Source organism: Vipera ursinii (assembly GCF_947247035.1).
Source record: "Vipera ursinii genome assembly, chromosome: 2".
Lineage (NCBI taxonomy): Eukaryota > Metazoa > Chordata > Lepidosauria > Squamata > Viperidae > Vipera > Vipera ursinii.
This window is the reverse complement of record NC_139513.1, coordinates 114,522,697-114,547,036: the sequence shown is the minus strand read 5'-3', so window position 1 is coordinate 114,547,036 and position 24,340 is coordinate 114,522,697. Positions and strand designations below refer to the sequence as shown.

At 37.7% G+C, this 24,340-nt stretch overlaps 1 protein-coding gene across 2 annotated transcripts in view; it reads right to left on the bottom strand.

Moving 5' to 3' along the window:
- Window positions 1-24,340, bottom strand: part of B3GNTL1 (UDP-GlcNAc:betaGal beta-1,3-N-acetylglucosaminyltransferase like 1) — a 169,165-nt gene that overhangs the window by 125,830 nt on the left and 18,995 nt on the right. For both annotated transcript variants that reach the window (XR_014491416.1, XM_083354415.1), the window contains exon 5: window positions 21,249-21,314. Coding sequence is in view for 1 of the 2 variants with exons in the window: in XM_083354415.1 (XP_083210541.1) it covers window positions 21,249-21,314 (66 nt within the window). In the remaining variant the exon portion in view is untranslated. The remainder of the gene's footprint in view (window positions 1-21,248; window positions 21,315-24,340) is intronic.

Sequence of the window (24,340 nt, the reverse complement as noted above, 5' to 3'; positions counted from 1 at the left end):
ACAAAGCAGTCTGACCTGGCCAAAGCTACACAAATACAAATTAATGAACAGCTGCCAGGAGGTGACAGATTAGTCTTAGTTGTGGCTTTTTTAAAGCCAAATTTCCAATTAAAGTACAATGTATAAGCTAGTCCACTCCAAGCTATTAAAGACATTAATTAAAAGTAGCCAGGTTGTAGCCATGTTCGTATCTTTAAAATATTAAGAAACCATATTAAGGCTTCTAGAAAGCACAAGGTATTGTTATCCACTAGCTGTTTGTGAATCAGAAGGATAAAGGTAGCTGAGTTTTAAGAAAAGCTAATTATCAGTTATTTCTATCAAGCATTTTTGTTAATACATTTCTAAACGGCAGCATATTCAGAAGAAACCTCATTTTAAAGCTCCCTGTTTCAGAACTAACAGACAATCATAAAAAGTTGCTGAATTATTAACAAACAAGTTTTACTAAGCATGAAGCAGTGGACAAAGAACAGAATTCAGAAATAATAAAGCTCCATAGTTTTCTCAAAAGAAATTTATTTGTGTGTCTGTGTGTTTGCACGCATATGCACAGATTTGAACAGACGAAAGGCATCACAACAAATACCAATTTCCATCCTCTTCTAATCAGGAGATCTGTAAGTATGTCCCATATAGCCCACCACTTTTTTCTCTCATCTAGTTATGTTATTTTCAGCATGGCAACCAATTCATATGGTATTATATTCACATAATACAGATGTTATTACAGCTTCTCCAAGAACATAGTACTTGCAACTTAAAATCCGAAGTTATTATAGCTCAGAAGATTTCCATATTCGGTTTATTATTGTTTAGTTATTATTCAGACTAACAACTTAAAAATTCTATTTATTTAATATATTTTAAGGCTCTTCTCAAAATAACACACTTTAACATACTACAATTTAAGGTAATTATTTGGGGAAACTGATCTGCTGTTCTTAGTTACAATATTCAATGTCCATTTAAATATTAAACTAAAACATACAGAACTATTGAGAATTATTCTAATACTGTTACTTAAGCATCCCACTATTATTTAAGAGAAGGATCTCAAAACACAGAAGATAGATAATATTCTATGGGATGAGAAAAATGCATATGAAGCTTGATACCTACCATCTGTTCCCTGTATCTTAGCTCATCATGATAAAAAATTCCAGAGGTTACAAGGTTTAAGGTTTATTAAATTTATATGCCGCCCTTCTCCCTGAGGACTCAGGGCGGCTCACAACAATAAAAAGTTAAAAGATATAAATACAAAAAGTAAAAGAGGATTAAACAATATAAGAAATAAGAACAATTTAAACCAATAAAAACCAAATTTAAAAACCATGATCAATCCAGGCCCGCTTGTTGGAATAACTAGGTCTTTAGGTCACGGCGGAAGGACCGAAGGTCAGGGGCCATCCGCAGCTCCGGGGGCAGTTCGTTCCAGAGGGTCGCTGCGCCCACAGAGAAGGCTCTCCCCCTGAGGGTCACCAGCCGGCATTGCCTGGCCGACGGCACCCTGAGGAGGCCGACTGTGTGGGAGCGAACCGGGCGATGGGAGGTTGACATTGGCAGCAGGTGGTCTCACATGTACCTCGGGCCTAAGCCATGTAGACCTTTAAAGGTGATTATCAGCACCTTGAATCGCACCCAGAGGGCAACCGGAAGCCAATACAGCTTGCGCAGGAGTGGTGTAACATGGGAGTATCGAGATACTCCCATAAGCACCCACGCGGCCGCATTTTGCACCAGTTGAAGCCTCCGGGCGCACTTCAAGGGCAGCCTCATGTAGAGAGCATTGCAGTAATCCAGGCGAGAGGTGACAAGGGCATGGGTGACCATGCTTAGGGCATCTCGGTCCAAAAAGGGGCGCAACTGGCGTACCAGGAGAACCTGTGCAAAAGCCCCCTGGTCATGGCAGTTAGATGATCTTCCAAATTAAACCGTGAATCCAGGAGGACACCCAAGTTGCAGGCCCTTTCTGAGGGGGGCAATAGCTCCCTCCCATAAGAGATGGAACCTGTTGGACAGTATGAGATGCCAATATCCACAGCCACTTGGTCTTGGAGGGGTTCAGCCTGAGCCTGTTCCTTCCCATCCAGACCCGCACTGCCTCCAGGCACCAGGACATCACGTCAAGGGCATCACTGGGTTGGCTCGGGCTGGAGATAAACAACTGGGTATCATCGGCATATTGGTGATACCTCACCCCACAGCCACGGATGATCTCACCCAGCGGCTTCATATAGATGTTGAACAGGAGGGGGGAGAGAACCAACCCGAGGTACCCCACAAGAAAGGGACCTCAGGGTAGATCTCTGCCCCCCTGCCACTACAAACTGCAAACGGCCCGAGAGGTAGGAGGAGAACCACTGTAAAACAGTGCCTCCCACTCCCAACCCCTCGAGCCGTCGCAGCAGGATACCATAGTCGATGGTATCAAAAGCCGCTGAGAGGTCAAGTAGGACCAGGACAGAGGAGCAACCCCTGTCCTGGGCCTGCCAGAGATCATCTACCAGTGCGACCAATGCTGTTTCTGTGCTGTAACCGGGTCTGAAACCGGACTGGTACGGTCTTGTTCACAGGTAACTTGTTCACAGGTAGCAAACAACTTTTAAAGTATAATCCCTTATACTATTTAAAAAAGCTTATTGGAACATTTTTATTCAATCAGAACTTCAACAACTTTCTCTGATTGCTGGGCTTTACTTTTTCGATAAGATATAAGAAAAGTCTCCTTCAACAAAATATCATTCCTAAATTTCCTGTTGAATCTGAAAGAAAAACCCTTTTGTCATTTGGCTGGTTACTGACTACAGAATTACTTCTATTGACTGCCCGTTTTTGAAACCTAGTGTGTTGACTATTCTTGAGAATAGCAGGGTCTCATCATCTACAAAAAATATTTAAAAAATTATATATGTTGTGACAATCTGCTAAATCAACAGTTTTAGGCATTGTGTAAAAATAGGAAGTCTGTCATCTATACATTCCATTAGAATCTTATCATCTCTTGATTAAAATAATGAAGATTAACAACTCGTTGAGAATGAATATTAACCACTATTTTCTATCATCAAGTACAGGAGTAAAACAACTAACAGTTGCACGACATTCCAACATACTTTCCAACAATTTGTTGTAACGCTTGCAATTCCTAAATGTGAAACATTTATTTCTGTTAAGATTTATAAAAAAACAGAATTTATTCACTTAAAATTAAATTAAAAGTAATTTATACCACCTTTCTAAGAACAACCAAAGAACTATTTTTAAGCAATATAACTAAAATTATTTGAATTTGAAAATTCCATGCATTGTTTCATCTACTTTTTTACTCCATGATCATGATTCTATTATTCACATTTTTTTATTTTTCTTTCTGTATTTACCACTAATGGAATTAGAAAATAAAGAAGCAATTACTACCATCAAAATATCCGTTTGAAAGAAAACAATAAGAGCCTACCCTGAATTTAAACTACTTTAAGTGTTTTAAGGTTAAACTAAAGAAACAATGCTATACAAGCAAACCCTAACAACCTCTGTCTCAACTTCTTTGTATTCAAACCTACAATAGGAAAGAATGACATGAAGATGATACAAAATGCTAACTGTTTCACTATAATGTATTAAACTTTCTAAACCTCTGAGAAACAAGTAACAACTACCCATGCTCAGTCTTTTATTGTGTAACTAGTAATTTTGTTATGAACAAAAGATATCTTGGAACAATTACAAAAAATATTAGTAAGTTTGCCTTATAAAAACCACTGCAGATCAGACTGTAATTTTATAAAGAATTCTATCTTAAGAATCATGGGATTTTATCTGAAAGCCCACTATTTTAAAAAAAGATCCCAAAATATGTTTTGAAAGAAGAAGTTTCAAAAAATACCAAGTCAGAGCAAATACAGGGAGTGCAGAATTATTAGGCAAATGAGTATTTTGACCACATCATCCTCTTTATGCATGTTGTCTTACTCCAAGCTGTATAGGCTCGAAAGCCTACTACCAATTAAGCATATTAGGTGATGTGCATCTATGTAATGAGAAGGGGTGTGGTCTAATGACATCAACACCCTGTATCAGGTGTGCATAATTATTAGGCAACTTCCTTTCCTTTGGCAAAATGGGTCAAAAGAAGGACTTGACAGGCTCAGAAAAGTCAAAAATAGTGAGATATCTTGCAGAGGGATGCAGCACTCTTAAAATTGCAAAGCTTCTGAAGCGTGATCATCGAACAATCAAGCGTTTCATTCAAAATAGTCAACAGGGTCGCAAGAAGCGTGTGGAGAAACCAAGGCTCAAAATAACTGCCCACGAACTGAGAAAAGTCAAGCGTGCAGCTGCCAAGATGCCACTTGCCACCAGTTTGGCCATATTTCAGAGCTGCAACATCACTGGAGTGCCCAAAAGCACAAGGTGTGCAATACTCAGAGACATGGCCAAGGTAAGAAAGGCTGAAAGACGACCACCACTGAACAAGACACACAAGCTGAAACGTCAAGACTGGGCCAAGAAATATCTCAAGACTGATTTTTCTAAGGTTTTATGGACTGATGAAATGAGAGTGAGTCTTGATGGGCCAGATGGATGGGCCCGTGGCTGGATTGGTAAAGGGCAGAGAGCTCCAGTCCGACTCAGACGCCAGCAAGGTGGAGGTGGAGTACTGGTTTGGGCTGGTATCATCAAAGATGAGCTTGTGGGGCCTTTTCGGGTTGAGGATGGAGTCAAGCTCAACTCCCAGTCCTACTGCCAGTTTCTGGAAGACACCTTCTTCAAGCAGTGGTACAGGAAGAAGTCTGCATCCTTCAAGAAAAACATGATTTTCATGCAGGACAATGCTCCATCACACGCGTCCAAGTACTCCACAGCGTGGCTGGCAAGAAAGGGTATAAAAGAAGGAAATCTAATGACATGGCCTCCTTGTTCACCTGATCTGAACCCCATTGAGAACCTGTGGTCCATCATCAAATGTGAGATTTACAAGGAGGGAAAACAGTACACCTCTCTGAACAGTGTCTGGGAGGCTGTGGTTGCTGCTGCACGCAATGTTGATGGTGAACAGATCAAAACACTGACAGAATCCATGGATGGCAGGCTTTTGAGTGTCCTTGCAAAGAAAGGTGGCTATATTGGTCACTGATTTGTTTTTGTTATGTTTTTGAATGTCAGAAATGTATATTTGTGAATGTTGAGATGTTATATTGGTTTCACTGGTAAAAATAAATAATTGAAATGGGTATATATTTGTTTTTTGTTAAGTTGCCTAATAATTATGCACAGTAATAGTCACCTGCACACACAGATATCCCCCTAAAATAGCTATAACTAAAAACAAACTAAAAACTACTTCCAAAAATATTCAGCTTTGATATTAATGAGTTTTTTGGGTTCATTGAGAACATGGTTGTTGTTCAATAATAAAATTAATCCTCAAAAATACAACTTGCCTAATAATTCTGCACTCCCTGTACACAATGTGATCAGGAAGCTTCCTTAAGCTACAGCATTAGACGAACAGAACAGAATAGAATTCTTTATTGGCCGAGTATGGTTGGACACACAAGGAATTTGTCTCCTGTGCATAAGCTCTCAGTGTACATACACGTAATAGTGATAAATCATGATCGTAAACAACATAAAAATACATTCATCATAAATCATAAAATATAACACTTCATAATAAATCATAAGATGCAGCACTTAGTGATAGTCATAGAATACTAGCTAAGCAAACAACATAAATTATACTAGGATACTAAAAACAATATAAATTGTAAGATACAAGCAACAAGGTTATAATCATAAGATAAGGATAGGTAATAGGAAATATGAGAATAATAGTAATATAACTCTACTAAGTAGTTTGAGTTTTGTAGGAATTAGTTGTTAAGCAGAGTGACGGCACAGGGAAAAAACTGTCCTTGTGTCTAGTTGTTCTAGTCTGTGATGCCCTATAGCATCATCTTGAGGGAAGAAGTTGAAATAGTTTATGTCCAGGATGTAAGGGGTCTGTGGCCTGTATCCAAACTCCAAATTTATCATTCTTTTTCAAATCACCTCCCTAAAGGTAAAATGCAAATTTATCGAGAATGAATGCTAAACTAAATCTCTAAATGAAGAGCAGATTACTAGATATGCTCCTGACCCATAAATAAATACTGAGTTTCTTTGAGGTTTGGCCTATCCTCTTTGATCTATCCAAGCCCTTTTGAAATTCTGACCTTCAACTGTGGGTGTTTGAACTCCTTTGAACTCCTTGCTGCCTAAGTAATGAACATACAAAAAGCCTAAAGATGGAAGGAGTGCAACTGTTGCATTTTATGTTTCCAGAAAATAATACATGGACATATGAAGCTGTATGGAAAAACTCCATTTGAAATAGAATCTCTGCTTAACACTGTCCATATATACATTGTATATATATATTATATATTATTCAGCCAAGATATTGCAACAGAGTTTGGGCTGAACAAATGTGCCATCCTTACCATCAACAGAGGAAAAATAGTGAAAAATTAAGGAATCAAGATGGCTTTATGGAAATAACATCAGAGTCTGGATGAAGACAATCAGTATAAATACCTGGACATCCTTCAAGATGACAACATCAAGCATACTGAAATCAAGAAGAAGGATAGAAGCAAATATATCATAAAAGTAAAGAAGATCTTAAACTCCAAACTCAGTGTATGAAATACTATCAAGGCAATGAACACATAATACACAGCTGGAATAGTGGACTGGACTCAAATAAAACTAAAGAGGCCTGGATAGAAAGCCCAGAAAAATAATGACAATGAATCACACCCTTTATCCACACAGTGATTTTGATTCTACTTATCCAGGAAAACAGGTGGGAGTGGACTATTGCAAGTACACCGACTGTTGAAGAAGACAAAAGAGCATTAGAAGAATATCTGATGAACAGTTAAGAAGACGCACTGAAATTAATATACTATGAGTTCTTGTGGAGTACTGGAGAGACTAACTGGCCTATATAAGAAAAACTAAATAAAGAACACAAAAAAGAAATGGCAAGGCAAAATGTTACAACACATGGCCAGTATACTAAAAAAAATAGCAGGCAGAGCAGATAACAACAAAACCTGGCTATGGCTAAGAACAGGAAAGTTGAAGAAAGAGACAGAAGAGCAAATTGTGGCTGCATAAGAGCAAGCCTTAAAGACAAAAGCATACAGAATCAGAATTGAGAACACAGCAATAGATGGCAGATGATGCCTTTGCAAAAAATCTGAAGAAACAGTAGACAATCTGCAGCAATTAGTTGCTGGAAGATCATATGACTAAGTGCAAGTAAGGCTATGACAAAGTAGCCACAATCATACACTGAAAGATCTGTTAAGAAATGTCATTTGCCTTCAAGCAACAACTGGTGGTACTATAAAATAGGCGAAGTAATAGAAAATGAAGAAGTTAAAGTGCTCTGGAACTTTAGATTTCAAACAGACAAGCACCTGCCACAGAACACCCAGACTTAACAACTGTCGACAAGAAAGACAAAAAAAGTCTAGATACTGGTCAGTGAAAGAGAAGAGAAAGAACTATAGAAAGGTAAGTGAATGAAACATGACCAGGGGTGGGAAGAAGGGGGTGGAACCCCGTGGAGTGGGATGCAGTTCCAAAGGTCCGTGGAGACCCAGCTGGGGAAGACAAATAGGCCCACTGCAGGGTCCCGTGGTTAGTTATAAGGTCAGGTTGATTGCCAAGCACCTTAATTTTACTGATGTGACCATAGGTCCATTGTAGCAACTTCTGTCAGAAGTTCTAAGTCAACACCATAATTTCAAACAGTCACTGAGCAAATGGTCATAAATAGAGGACTACCTCTAGCATGCACCAAACATCTGATAAAGAGACAGAAGACCAAAAACTACAATGAAAGAAGGGTCATACACAATTTTTGTTGTTCCAATGTCACATATTCACACTATAAATATACTAGGGGTGGAAAGAAATTTAGTTTGATCTGCATTTAATATGAATCGTTCTTATTCACTCTTGAACAAACAAGAATCAAATTATTTTTGGTTTCACATTTTCTCTGAGTACTGTTATTCCATCATTAAGATTTTAAAAATAAGTAAATATATTTTTGTAAATATATTTACAACCGATACTTGTAAGCTTGAAATAAACATTTAACATAAAAACTCAAAGATATTAGAAAGATATAGACATTCACAAGTCAAGCTCAGCTCCTATTGACCATATTAACATTTCTGCACAGTTGTCTTGCCAGTGATATGGAAGTGATTAGCTACTGGCTTTTTTCAGAGTTTTTTTTTCTTTTTATTTCCAATATACATATGAAATATTTAAGGACAACTCAACATTCTGAAGAGAGAGACAAGTTTCCTGAGGATAGGCTCCAGCACGAGCCTAAAAGCTTGACAGAATAAACCTTCAGTCCCAGTGACCAACTCAGATTGGCTTCTGCGACGTTATCCTGGGACACATAAATTTGCCTTTATTCACAATTCAACATTGAATGCAAAAGTGTCTCTTTCCATCAGTTGCAATCAAGCTTAGTATATCAATTAAAGTTTTAAAAAGGTTCAGGTATTCATATTATTAAGAGGAATTAAGGAATACTTCTCCTGTTCATAACTTAATATAACACATATGTTTAGCACAAAAAGATACAGTTCAGTGGAAGTCAAGAGGAATCTGGAGCAACAAATTTTCAAAAATTCAACGTAAGACAATAGGTGAAAGCATTCCGTAGTAACTTGGAATGAAGAAGTTGCAAGCTGTATTAGATTATGATGGAATGCAAATTAAATGAGTTTCAGAAATGCTGCCGCAGGTAAAAACAAAAGAAAAATTAGAAGGAAGTTCTAAGATTTCACCAATAAGCTGCCCCCTTTTATTTTGCTTTGAAGAAAAGTCGTGTTTTCATGTGTTCATGATTATAGTTAATGACTGCTGTAGAGATGAGCCAGGGCCAAAGCCATATACTGATCAGCTCTAAAACTCCAGGAGAGATTTGGCTTTGAAATGATTTCCTTTGCCTCAGGTCTACATGGAGAACATTGTGAAGCTAACACAGCAGCTGCCCACTGAAGATTTGAACTCAAAAAGTTTAAACAGATAAGAAATCTTGCTTTCACAAATGGCTATATTAAATTATTATTAAGCTTTTATTCATAAAACATGAAACTCAGTCAAATGAACACTCAAATTGACTGGCACTAATGGTTGACACGGGTTGCTGCCAGCATCCTAGGTATCAAACCAGGTATCTCCTTAAAATGTGAGATGTTCCAAGTAACACAGTTTTTTGTAGCTTTGCTGGAGTTATTACAGGAAGCTGCAATTTCTTGATGTATTTTGCAAAGTTTTTGGACTTAGTTCCCAGTGCCCCAATGACAATAGGTATCACTGTTAAACGTTTCATCCATAACCACAGTTTCGATGGCCAGGTCGCGGTATTTCGTAATTTTTTCCAGTTCTTTTTCTTCAACTCTGGCATCTCCTGGTACAGTGATATCAATCAACTGTACACTTCGGTTCTCTATGACTGCGATATCTGGCGTGTTGTGTTCCAAATGGTGATCTGTCTGTATTCGGAAGTCCCACAAGATCTTCACCCTCTCATTCTCGACAACTTTTTCCACCCTATGTTCCCACGACTATTTGGACACAGGCAAATCGCATTTTTTACACAATGCCCAGTGGATTAGTTTAGCAACTCGGTCATGTCTAGGTTTGTAATCAGTTTGTGCGATTTTGCTGCACTCACATATTAAATGTGAAACAGTTTCAACTTTGTCGTTGCAAAGTCGGCAATTTGGATTGTCAATAGATTTTTGTATTTTCACTTTATGGCATTAGTTTGTAGTGCTTGTTCTTGAGCAGCCAGTATTAAGCCTTCTGTTTCTTTCTTGATGGTTCCCATCTTAAGCCATGCCCATGTCAAGTTGTTATCACATTTTCCTTCAATGTTTTTCAAATGCTGTCTATACAAAGCTTTGGTTTTCCATCTATTTAATCTATCATCCAGCCATTTTCCCTTATATTCTGCCTTAGTTTCTGTTATTTTTATAATGCTCTCTGTTTTCACAGCCTGCAGCAATTTTTCTGTACTTTGATTTACATAGTCATTCAAACTTCGTTTTTCTTCTTCTACAGTTTGGTGGATTTGCAGTAGCCCTCTGCCCCCTATTCTTCTTGGCAGGTACAACCTGTCGATGTCACTTCGTGGATGTAGAGCATGATGCATATTCAAAAGTGTACGCATTTTCCGGTCTAGGTGTTCCAATTCAGCCAAAGTGCAGTTGATAAATCCAACTGGGTAGCATATCACTGGGACTGCCCATGTATTAATGACTTTAATTATATTTCCAGCATTCAGCTTTGATTTTAGTATTTTGCGGACTCTCCTGATGTATTCCTTTTGTGTTGACTCTTTGACTTTTACATTCAAGATGTTATCTGCTTCCAATATGCCTAGGTATTTGTAACCATCATCCTTTGCTAGTGCTTTCATAATACTTCCATTTCCCAGTTCTACTCCTTCTGTTTTTCCCATTTTTCCTCTCTGCATGGATAATATAGCACATTTTCCAAGTCCAAAGTCCATTCTGATGTCGCTGCTAAACAGTTGAACTGTGTTGAGTATTGATTCAAGTTCAGTGTGGCTTTTCGCATACAATATAGTAGATCATTTATCTTGCCATGCTGGCTTGAGATGTGGTAACCCAGTTTTGTGTTTCATAATATTATTGTCAATGGAATTAATGTGATGTTGAACAGTAGTGGTGAAAGTAAGTCCCCTTGGAAGATTTCTCATCTGATGTTGATTTCATCAAAGTTCTCCCCATTTGCTGTTAGAACTGTTTTCCATTTTTGCATATTTGCTTTCAAAAATGTACAGATGTTTTTGCTGATTCCAAAGTTTTCCAAACACGCATTAATCCAACTGTGGGGTAATGAGTCAAATGCTTTCTTGTAATCAATCCACGCCATATTTAAATTTGTTTTTCGTCACTTTGCATTTTTAAGTACCATTTTGTCAATGAGCAACTGATCTTTTGTTCTTCTTGATTTTTTATAGTTTCCTTTTTGTTCTGCGGGATACAAATTGTTTTCAATCAGATGATTGAATACTGAATTTGCCAATATTCTTGTAAAAAGTTTAAACGTTGTTGGCAGACAAGTAATTGGGCGGTAGTTGCTTGGTTCTGTGCTCTTTTCAGGTTCTTTCATTATCAAGTATGTTCGACCAGCTGTTAACCATTCTTCACTTGTGGCATTTTGAAGCATTTCATCAAACTGGGTGGTCATGCGGTGATAGAGGCTGGTGAGGTGTTTCAACCAGTATCCATGCAGTTCATCCAGGCCAGGCGCACTCCAGTTCTTGACCTTCTTTACTTGTTTTGCAACCATATCAGTGGTTATTACAATATACTCCATTTTGTTTTGTGTTGTTTGTTTTTGGATATCTTTGATCCAGGAGGCAGTTTTATTATGTTCCACTGGGTTTTCCCACAGTTCTTTCCAAAAGTTTAAGGTTTTTTCTTTACATGGTAGAACAGTATTTTGGACTTTATTTTCATCAAGTGACCGATAGAAGAGGTGCTGGTTTCTTCTGAACTGGACGTTTTCATGATATTGTTTTATTCATCCTTCATATCTTTCAATTTTCTTTGCTGTTGCTATTACATGCTGTTTTAGGTTTTCCATGATTTCCATTATTGTTTTTTCCTCCAGGTTATATTTTTTGTATAAACTATTTTTCAGCTTTCCGTTCTTTAGTTTTCCTTCTTTCAAGTATTTCAATTTGCTGACATCTCCTCTTAGTTTTTTTTTGTTTTATTTTCAAGTCGAATTTTCCACTTTGGTGTTCCAGTGGGTTTCTTTTTTGGCATTTTATAACCCAATTCTGCAGTTATAATGGCGGCTGTACTGTACAATAGTTGGCTTGTTTCATACAGTGTACTGGATGTGATGGAAGTGTATGAAACAAACCAACTAATGTTAGGAAATTATGATGATGATGATGATGATGTTGGAAGGGACCTTGAAGGTCCTTTAGTCCAACCCCATGCTCAGGCAGGAAACCCTATACCATTTCAGACAAGTGGCTGTCCAGTCTCTTCTTAAAAACTTCCAGTGTTGGAGCATTCACAGCTTCTGGAGGCAGGTTGTTCTACTGATTAATTGTTCTAACTGTCAGGAAATTTCTCTTTAGTTCTAGGTTGCTCCTCTCTTTGGTTAGTTCCATCCGTTGTTTCTTGTCCTGGCTTCAGATGCTTTGGAGAATAGCTTGACTCCCTCTTCTTGGTGGCAACTCCTGAGATATTGCTATCATTTCACCCCTCATCTTTCTCATCATTAAACTAGACATACCCAGTTCCAGCAACTGTTCCTTATATGTTTTAGCCTCCAGTCACCTAATCATCTTGGTTGCTCTTCTCTGTACTGTTTCCAAAGTCTCAACATCTGTTTTACATTGTGGTGACCAAAACTAGATGCAGTATTCAAGTGTGGCCTTACCAAGGCATTGTAAAGTGGTATTAATACTGCACGTGATCTTGATTCTATCCCTCTGTTAATGCAGCCTAGCATTGTGTTGGCTTTTTTGGCAGCTGCAGCACACAGCTGGCTCATGTTTAAGTGATTATCCACTAGGACTCCGAGATCCCTTTCACAGTTACTACTGAACAAGGTACCACCTATACCTGTGCATTTGGTTTTTCTTGCCTAAATGTAGAACCTTACTTAACACATGAAGAAAATATTCTGTTAGTACCTTCACTTGTGGTTTTATCATGTGAATAAAATATGATCATCTATTTAGTAACCATTTTGTAATACTGCAATAATAGCATCATTGTTAGATGTGGTTATTGGCATGTGGAGACCATACTGGATTTAACATTTAATTGCTAAGTTGTATCAGAGAGAATGGTTTAGATTTATACTATTTCATTAAAATGTAGAACAGACTTGAACTAACAGTTGCTTTGAAAATCCACTGTGGTTTTGCAGAAACTCCAAACTGAAAAAAAAAGTTTGAAATCCCAGTTTAATGAAAAGCAAACACTGCTGAACTTAAGCTTGGTGTGGAAATATGCATAAGCACTAGACTTCCAACACTGGTAACCTTCTCTATTTTAATGATAAAATATAGCGAAGGCTTTTTATTCATATCATTGATTTTTTTTTAAAAAAAATGGCTACTGTTCTGGTTCAAGATCTTTAAAAAAAAGAGAAAACAGGGCTGCTTTTCCAAACCTCATCAGTCAGCAAAGCAGATAAACTACACAGGATTGCAGATGTGAACACTTTTTTGTAGAAGAATCATACCAGAATAACATTAAAGCAAAGATAATACAGCACCAGGACATTTCTTGAATTCTAATGCAACCTTGAACATTCAGGATGAAAAATCTATTCAGATTGTAATGCTTCCTGATTTCGTGAAGGCACTTTATTTTATGCTGTTCGTGTAGCTTTCTCAGAATATCAGCATTCTGAAGAGAAAGCAGATTATATAAAAGCATAACAGAGTTGGTAGTCTTTCTGTTTTTCTAACTCCTTGAAATTAACAGATTTTAATAATATTTATCTGAATATTTATCTTAAGTAAAATGATTTTAAAAATTATTGAAACTAAAAGGTTTACATAATTGTATGTATGTATGTATGTATGTATGTATGTATGTATGTATATTGTGCATATTAATCTATGTGAAAATTTAGTGATGGAATGAATATTGCAGAATAATATGGAACATTTCTTTGCCTGGATCCAGCCTATTAGCCAATATCTCCATCAGAATTAATCAGTTCTGCTTCACCTTCTTTCTCTTGAACATACAGTAAATGAACATTGCTGAATGTTTTGAGGTCTTCTGATATATAAAATATATCTGATATATAAAATATATCAGATCTCTACCATTCTATGTTTGCATCTCATACTTTTCTTATCAGATGCAGTTTTATTTCTCAGTATTAAGTTCCATTCTATTCATTTCAGCTCATAGAGCCCAGATATTATTTAATCTTCTCTCTTATTTAAAGTATTAGTCTGCTTTAACCTCCACATTCATAGTGACAAAAATGTTGAATAGCACAGACCCAAGACAGAACCTTTGGCATTCTACATTTTACTTTTCATCAAACTAAGCGGACTCATTAATGAGCACTCTTTGAAAATAGTTATTCAGTCAAGTAATATATCATCTATCCCAGAGGCCCCCAACCTTTTGGGCACCAGACACCAGTTCTATGGAGAAAGATTTTTCCAAGGAGCGAGGGGGTGTGGTTTTGTGTGCTGCCTGCATTCCATGGATGGGGCTTCTCTTGTTTATGTGGCCCAGTTGCTAGCATGTCGCAGGCCGGTACCGGTCCATGGACCGGGGGTTGGGGACCCCTGATCTACCATTTACCATTTTATTCAAGTATGCACAAGGCACTCTGACAACGACTATTCTATGGCATGCCAAAGTAACTCTTATAAAACAAGGAGATAAGCTTGATCTTGCAAACTTTTTTGTGACAACCCCATGTTGGCTCATGTTAACTGCCATTTTTCTGAAATGGTATAGGGTTTCCTGCTTGAACAGGGGGTTGGACTAGATGACCTCCAAGGTTACTTCCAACGTTGTTGTTGTTGTTAACTGTGTGTGCATATCCGACTGCTCATAAACATGTTGCTGGATAATCTGTTCAAAAAATACGACCATTTTAAGTATGCCTATTTTTTATATATTTGTAGTTTCTTAATTAAGTGCTATACATCACCCAGAGTCACGTTAATGTAAGATTGGCAGCTATAAAAATATGACTGATAAATAAATGAGGAAAAAAATCATAGATTTTAAACAAACAAAGCTACAGTTTCTTTCTCCTTGTTCCCCAATTTGAAGATGAGGAAGTAATCTGCAGACCTCGTTCTTCAGTAACCTCACCAGTCCTCTAAGAGTCCTTAAAGATTATTATTTTTTTTAATTGAAAAGTTTTAACATACAATTTTTCTTTAAAAACCCCCCTCCCCCTCCCTTCCCCCTCCCCCCCTACCTCTCCCCCCTCCCCCCCTCCCCCCCGACTTCCCAGAGCTAAATACAAGGTATATATAAAAAAAACCAATCATAAACAATCATATACTAACAACTATAAACTCTAAAATCCATCACTCTCTAGCTTATATAGGATAAAACAAACCTTAGTAATATTAAAAATATATATAAAGAAAACTAAAAGAAAAAAAGAAGAAAAAAGAAAGAAGACTTATTCAAATGCTACATAAAACTTCTTAACCCTATACTTATTCTGGATAAACTCAATCCATTTTCTCCATTCCATAATATAGCGTTCTTGCGAGTGATCTTTCAAATAGGCCGAAATCTTCACCATCTCTGCCAGGTCGGAAACCTTTAATGTCCACTCTTCTATAGACGGCAATTCCTCTTTCTTCCAATACTGACCTATCAAGAGTCTTGCTGCCGTAATTAAATTCAACATCAACTTAGTGTCCACAACTGTAGCATCTGTAATTATTCCCAACAAAAAAAGTTGCGGACAAAACTTTATCCTCTGTTTAAAAATCTTCTGCATGTTCCACCAAACTTTTATCCAAAAAGCCTTAACCTTTTTACATGTCCACCATATATGAAAATATGTTGCATCTTCATCACCGCACCTCCAACATTTAGGCTGATAATTCGGATACATACTTGCGAGCTTTTTAGGATCTAAATGCCATCTATAAAACATTTTGTAAAAATTCTCTCTTAGATTTTGAGCTTGTGTAAATTTTACGTTCCTCACCCAAATCTTTTCCCACGTGTCCATTGTAATAACTTCCTGGATGTTTTGGGCCCATTTTATCATACAATCCTTAACAAGTTCTGTTTCTGAATCAATCTCTATCAACGCAAGATATATCCGTTTAATATGTGCTGGTCCCTGGTTTCTAATTTGCTTTATCAAATTTTCATCAGTCATTGTAAAACCATTTTTCTGATCTTCTTTCCACCTGGCCCGTAACTGAGTATATTGAAACCAGTTTTGAACAACCTTCTCTTCTCGCAAGAGGCTATATGATTTCAAACACCAGACATTTCTTTCCAAACTTAGGATCTCCTTGTACGTAGTCACATCATGTTTGAAACCAGCATGTATATTTTCTATTGCGTGTTTTGGAATTGCCCACAGTGGTATCTTGCAATCTAACTTATGTCTATACTTCTTCCAAACTCTCAGCAATGCCTGTCTTAAAATATGCACTCTAAACACATTGTCTACCTTTTTGTCATACAACAAATATGCATGCCAGCCAAACAACAAATCATGGCCCTCAAGATTTAATAATCTCTCTTGTGTCAAATTAATCCAATCACTTATTCCTACTAATGCAGCAGCTTCATAATATAGTTTAAGATTGGGCTTAAAGAGTCCTTAAAGATTATTAAGAGCAGTTCTGTAGTCACCTCCAGTAGTTTGTTCAGTATCTAAGAAGATAATTCATCTATCCCAGGATACTTTGATGTACATTAATGAATTACATCCTTTTCTTATCCTCTTCTTTTCTTCCCTAAACTACATTTTTTCCCCACCCCACTCTGGCCCCACAATGAGGACACGAGAAGATAGATGCAGATTTAAAATTAAAATATTCTGACTCCTCACCACCACAAAAATATCACCATTTTTTTCTAGCAATGAACTATATGCTCTTTGTATTTCCCTTTATTGCTAAAATATCCCAAGACTCATTTTGGCTGTTTTTGGAATCTTCTACAAGCCGCCAGTAACTTTGAAATTTAGCCTTTTTTATAGGCAGAAAGAATAACTTTGAGGGACAGGAGAAAGAGTTACAACCAAGACAACAATTAGATAAAACAAGTTTTTTGATAGTTGATGTAGAACTGTAACATAAGAAAATATCTCACATAAGACTCTCCTTAGTTCTCACAAGGATAAAGGGAAAGGGGACAGAAGCATATTCAGACTTGTGAGGTTTTTTATTATTACGTCTTTATAATAAAATTAGTATTGGCCTACAAGACTTTGATTTCCTAATGTGGTCTATCTCAAAAGACTAACATCAATCTTGCAAGTCTGTCAAAGAACTTTTTTGTCCGGCCTCTGACTACTTTCCCTGTTTGCTTGCTAGCTTTATATAAATAACATTAAAAACAATACAGTATCTGGTGGCAATTCTCAAATGTTATTTTCTGGACTTACTGAGAGAACAGAAATGAACTTACTGAAGATAATGTTCCCAGTGAGAATATTTAACTGGAAAAGATTGATATTAGAAGCTGTTGAGTGACCAGGTAAGAGTAATAGGTTCTTTCCAAACAGGTTATCCATCAGAGGCAATTACCGTATTTTTCGGACCATAAGGCGCACCCAGTTTTTAGAGCAGGAAAACAAGAAAAAAAATATTCTGAACCAAATAGTATCAGTATACTAAAACATCATCCATTGTTTTTTCATCCATTGTACCACTTTTAGGACAAGGCAATGTCCGAGTACCACCAGTCGCCCAGCAAGGTGTCAAAAACTTGACACCCCCCACAAAAAAAGAAAAAAATGATAAAGTACAGGTAGTCCTCGATTTACAACAATTTACCTAGTGACTGTTTAAAGTTACGATGGCACTGAAAAAAGCGACTTATGACCATTTTTCACACTTATGACCATTGCAGCATCCCCAGGGTCATGTGATTTACATTTGGATGCTTGGCAATCGATTCATATTTATGATGGTCACATTGTTCCAGGGTCATGTGATCGCCTTTTGCAACCTTCTGACAAGCAAAGTTAGTGGGGAAACCAGATTCACTTAACAATCATGTTACTAATTTAATTTCTCTCTCTCCTTCTCTTTCTTTCCCTCTCTCCCCCTCCCTCTTTCTATCTCTCTCCCTTTCTCTCCCTCTCTTTCTCTCCCTATTTTTCTTTTTCCCTCTATTTCTCCCTCTCCCTTTCTTTCTCTCCCTCTCTTTCCCTCTCCCTGTTTCTCGCTCTCCCTCTATTTCTCTCCCTTTCTTTCTCCTTCTCTCTCCCTCCCTCTTTCTCTCCCTCCCTATCTTTCTCCTCTCTCTACCTCCATTTCTTTTTCCTTCTCTCTCTCCCTCTTTCTCTCTCTCTCTTTCTCTCTCTATATCTCTCTCCCTCCCTCTCCCATTGTCCCTCCCTCCCTCCCTCCCTCCCTCCCTTCTCTCCCTCTTTGTCCTTCCCTCTCTGTGTTAGAGCAGTACCCACACAGGCGGCCCTGCAGCCCGGCTTTCTCTTGCAGAAAGCAAGCTGAAACTGAGCGAGGGAGATTGCCAGGAACGCGATCTCACGCGGTTTCAGTTTCCCTTCTACAAGAGAAAGCAGACTGAAACAGAGCGAGGGAGATTGCAGCAGTGCGAGATCGCGTTTCTGGCAATCTCCCTTGCTCCGTTTCAGCCTGCTTTCTCTTGTAGCAAGGGAAGCTGAAACCAAGCGAGGGAGATTGCAGGAGTGCGAGATTGCCGTTTCTCAGCACGTGCCGATTTGTGCTCCTGGCAATCTCCCTTGCTTTCCACTTGCGGAGGTTGGGGCTGGCCATACGGATCACCTTCGGACCATAAGACGCACCCTCGTTTTCCCCCTCACTTTTGGGGGGGAAAAGTGCATCTTATGGTCTGAAAAATACGGTAATTAATTAGGCCAGACGTAAGACTGAGATATATTTAAGATAAATCTCCCAGAATATCTATGGTTGGTTTGTTAGGATCCTCTCATTTACCTCACCAAGGAAGATATTCACCATGCTCACAAGCTTCTGAATTCTGGGACATCCCCTTTCCTTCAAATATACTTTTCTTTTAATAGAAAAAAACACCCTGTGATGTAATGATGTCTTGAATACTCCTTAGACCCAGAGAGCTAAGACTATGCAGATAACCTACAAATTTCCCTGGGCCAAGAAAACATGCAATGAAATAAAGCACTATAAGCATCTTGTTCACATTCTCAGGCTGCAAAAGGTGAAACTATCTCCTGAAACTTGGACAAGATGGTGCATATTCTACTTCATTAATAGCACTAAGATAGCTGCTTGTCTATCAGGCAACTTACTCATCCTTCATTATCCACTAAGGCAACAAGGCAAATAAAGAAGATAACAGAAACAGACATCAAAAGCAAAGTGATTTTGCTTACAATATAGCATTGCATATAAAACAGAAAGCTCTACTGTAAAACTTTTTAGTTGCATTTTAGTCCACTGTAATGTTGCCTCCAAATGAAGAAACTAAGTTTGATAATACTTTGCATTTGTCAGATAAGAAAGAATGATAGGAAGACTGTAGGATGCCTATTGTTTTACAATCCAAACAAATCAAGATGCCCCCAGCACGGCACCCAGTGATGCATAAGTGGGTTTCAGGTTGCAGTTTGGGCACTCGGTCTCAAAAAGGTTTGCCACCACTGTCCTATACTATTCTTTTTATTTAAAAGATAGCAGTGAGAATGGGGCAACAAACAAGGCAAAGACAAACACAATTCTTCTTAGAAGAAAGCAAATGCACTACAAAGAACTGTTGATCCAAGTCAAACATACACAAGACTAATTTAACAATTGTACACATCTACAAATCATGAGCAAGCCACATATATGTTCAATTCAATCTTTTTCTCTACTATGCAACATGTTCAGACAAGTGAAATGAGACCTGGCAAAATATAAGCTCATATATGTTTACATGTGCATCTCTCTTTTATTTACAAGAAAAAAATACACACATTCAACTCATTTTAGAACACAGCCAACTCTGGATTTCTTTGATTATGATGTCTGCCAAGTTAGGCATGACAATATTGTGGTACAAACTAAGGCCTAAAACTGCTCGTTTCTGTTGTTTTCATTCTGGTTCAAAGAAAAAGGGAATTATTATTATTATCCATCTGGCCTTACCCTCTTTCAGCTTCCCCAAAGATTCTTTACTTTGCTACCTTTCTCTTTCAGAAGGACACTTGTGGAAAGCAAGTGCCAAACATTTTTAGTCAGAACATATTGTGAATGTATGAAATTGAAAATGAGAATTAATCACAATAAAATATTTTCTCCCATAATCTATTCCTATACCTTTATTTATAAGAAAGCTTCTTCACTTCAAAAGACATCTTCTCATACTTATAACTAGGGCTTTTTTTGTCATAGAACGCTCAGAATGGAGTTCCGGCACTTTTTTTGGATGGAACCTTGTAGGGTAGGCAAGGCAGGTTGTATGACATGTGTGAGTTCCGGCACCTTTTTCTTTTACAAAAAAAAGCACTGCTTATAATTTAAACAACTGCTGAAAGATACAACAGAATGAGATGAAGATAAATTTTAGATCTTTTATGATACTGCTTATTAAGAGTAATCCATCTGTAGTGGCTACATGTTTTAGCAGTTATTTTGTCAAACTTTCTCTTTCACAACATGGGATAACTGTAAATTTTTTTACTCCTCTGCAATCTGCCATGCATACTATCTGGTGGGACCACAACTTACTCTTTTACAAAAAAAAAGTCATTTTCTCTTTATCCAGCTTTTACACTCCCTTCACAAGAATGCCCAATCTTCTCAACCTAAACCAATCCAAAGTAAACAATATTAAGAGGGCTGCTTACAGATGCACTAAGAACGCAGCCTAACTTTGCAGAGTGACTTTTAAAATTAAATACACACACATGCAGAATAACATCTACCCAAACCAAAATGGTTATAATTTCATCTAAATTCGTCATCTGTTTTTTTATCACTGCAACTCTGATAAGTGTTCTACTTTAACTTAAGGATTCTATAATTAAAAAATCTGTAATTTGGCAGGTTGAATGTCATCAGCCCATCAGTTAAGCAATCTACTAGAATTCTCAGATTATGTATGGCAAGCTGCAGTAAAACGTTTTACAGCTATCACATGATGCTCTATTATAATCTATAATAATTTTAAATCAAGATTGTTACTGCTTCCCCCCCTCCCCCCATCCAGTTCACTGTAAGGTAAAGTTCCAGTTAATTTTACTATATAGCCTACTTCAAACCTGAGCTCAGCCATGTGTTCACCAGGTATAATTTGTACACTGTTACTACAGATAGTTCTTGCTTGACAATGGCAATTGGGACTGGAACTTCTGTCACTAACAACTACTACATTCCAATATAGTCAATCCTACCACAGTATTTTCCAAGCTTTTGTGTTAAAACTCATTCTATGTTTTACTAACAACAAAATATAAATACTCACACTCCTTGGATACTTAATATTAGCTTCCCATTGCAGCCTTATTCTCTGGGGCATCATCACATCATCCTGAAATAAATGGCATTCATTACTGAATCAGAAAGAAAATCCATCTGAAATAATGAACTAGAAAAGGTCAATTGTCATTTTCTATACTAAAGTCAAAATTACAAGGACCCCTTAGGGTGCAAGAGCTGGAAACATACCAGATACTAATTATTTGAAAACTGGCCATCAGAATATTGAGATTTAAATTTGATTAAAATTAAAGTCAAAAATCAAAATTTCACATTAGACATGAAGTGTAGTGCCATTTTGTATTGTTTAAAAATAATAAACAGATAATAAAAGATTTTATTTTAAACAATGAGAAATAATAGAAAATGAGAAAGGAACAACATTGATGCCTAAATTACTAGCATTATTTTTCTATTGCACTTTTTATTTAATGATAGTAGAGCAGTTTATATCAACAGAATACAGACATAAAAGCATTAGTTTAAAAATTAATGGAGTTAAAGGCTGGGCTAAAGAAAGGAATCCTTTGCATAAAGCCTAAAACTCCTCATCTGGATAAACTAGCACATGTGGGGAAAAATTAGCTTATCTGGGAGCAGTCTGCCATAATTATTTTTAATGGGGAACCCTTAGTAGAAGAGTTCTGCAATAAAATTTCAAATTACTCCAACATTCCAATTTGTACCACAAGCCTCCTTATATTTTGTAACAGTTAGAGAAAGAATAGCATGCATAAGTTGAAAAAGATAAAACACAGATGAGGTCAATGGGATAAAATTAAATAAGCAGCCAATGCAAACTGTAGAAATAGGTGTACTATAGCATCGGTACTATTCCATCGGTATGCTAAGTGGACAATGGCAGGACAACTCTACAAAAAGCTTACCATTCATTTGGATGAATGGTTGCTATGGCAAGCATCACTGCAGATAGGAAAAGTTGAAACTAGCAAACCAGCTAGAACTGAAGATGGGAATTCTTAGTCACTATGCAGAACAGGTTACTTAATTATCTGTGTGTCTCATCTTCGCAAATTTTGATAGATTTATAAAAAGGCAAACTCACTTTCTGTTCTGTTCCAGCCTACGACCAGCCCTGTTTGAATGTCAGGGACAACCCCTTTTTATAGTCAACAGGCTGGAAAAAACCCAACCAAATTTATTTACAAAGAGTTCAAACAAAAGTTAAACAAAAAGTTCAAACAAGACTTAAACCAAAAAGGTTAAACAAGAGTTAAACAAGAATAACAGACCAAGACTCTAGCAGAAGATCTTCAAACGGTTGCCTTCAGCAAGCAGCACCTCCCACACATTCCCCTTTCATCAGCAGTCCCAAGGCGTGGCTTCTCATTGCCTTCTCCCAAGTTGCCTCATTGCTTTCCTCTGTTCTGTTCTGCTAGATTGCCTCCTGCTCCTAGTGTCCCTGAACAGAGCCAGCTGTGGATCGTCTTCTTCCAATCCCTCATGCTCACACAGCTAAATCTGAGGAGGAACAACATGGGAGGGGCCAGGCTGAGAGTTCTGCAGTGCATCAGACTCTTCCTCTGACACCAAAGGCTCTCCAAACCCCTCCTCCTCCTCCTCTTCAGAATCATCCGACTCAGCTGCCAGTACCACAGGCTGACACTGAATCACACCACTTTCATTAGTTTTGCTACCAAATGTGTTGACATATAAATGGAATTACATGGGAGAAGCATTTTAGAGAATCAAAGACACTTCAATCTTTTCCCCAAATCTCTACACCACCCATATATGTGACTCCATCCATGTTGAATGTAGTTCTTGTCTACCAAAATGTTGCCACAACTCCATTACAACTATTCTCTGACAAAGATGGTTCCAGGAATATGCTCAGGCCTTAATCTCAGCTTGTATACTCCCTTTTCTGATTCTAACAGAATGAGTTGGAATAGACTTAGTGGCAATCAGAAAGTGAAAGAAAAAAATCTCAGGAACGTAACAAAATACAGCTTTAGTAAACACGTCCTGATTTATTTTTCCTTCATGGATAAAAGAGGGCAATGTTATCCCACTGCTTCATTACATCAGAAAAACATTTTGACTGCTGTAGCAAATGTAATACCGTGTTTCTCCGAAAGTAAGATCTACCCCAAAAATAAGTCCTAATTTTGGAGTGAGGCACGTGCCTAAAAATCAAGCTAGGGTGGGGGTGGAGGGATAGAGCTGACCCACACACCCATACCTGCTTACCACTGCAGCCAGGCCTCCCATGAATCGACACCTGCCTTGTCTCACTGGTTCACTTCTGTGGCCGCATTTCGCTGTCAGAGGCCTTTCAGAAAGGTCTCTGCAGCTGAGAACCGAGCTACAGATTCAATCCACAGCTTGGTTCTCATTGCAAAGGCAGGAAATGCAGGCCAGAGCACCATTCTCAGTTTCAGAGGCATTTCCTTAGGCAGCAGAAGTGGGCCGGCTGGGCGGGGCTGTCGGTGATGCCACTGCAAGGTGAGACCGTGGGAGACACCCCCCGAAAAGAAGACAATTTTTTTAAAAAATAAGACCGGGTCTTATTTTCAGGGAAACATGGTACTAGATGAAAGATTCTGAGAGGAAGTAAGCTACCAACACTGCCAATCTGGTACAATCAGAGAATGTTTCAAAGAGTATTTCAGTTTAGACCTGGCCATATGCTTCAGGAAGGTGTTGTTGTTCCAAGGATGATTAATGTCTTCAAAGGATTCAGAATCCTTACTTTAGAAACCTTTGCAAGAGTTAGGTCAGGAATGTTTTTCTGATTTTTCACTTATGGAATTACCAAGTCTGTTTAACATTTGAATAAAATTCTAAATTCATTCAAATTAAAATTAAAATTTTGCAGCTGACCTCAGAATTTGCACCTCTTATTTAGATAAGAAATAAATTGCTGCCAGTATTACCGGTAATATATCTCTGTACTAATGACCAGCAATTTTAAACAAGTCATGGTTTTAAATGTGCAAGAGCTAAGAACACTGGCAAAAATAAAAGGATATTTTTACCTCCCTCTTCCACTGTATAAAAGAGATGTTGAGTCTCAGCTTTGCATACCTGGGTAAAAAGGTTCCAAAACATTAT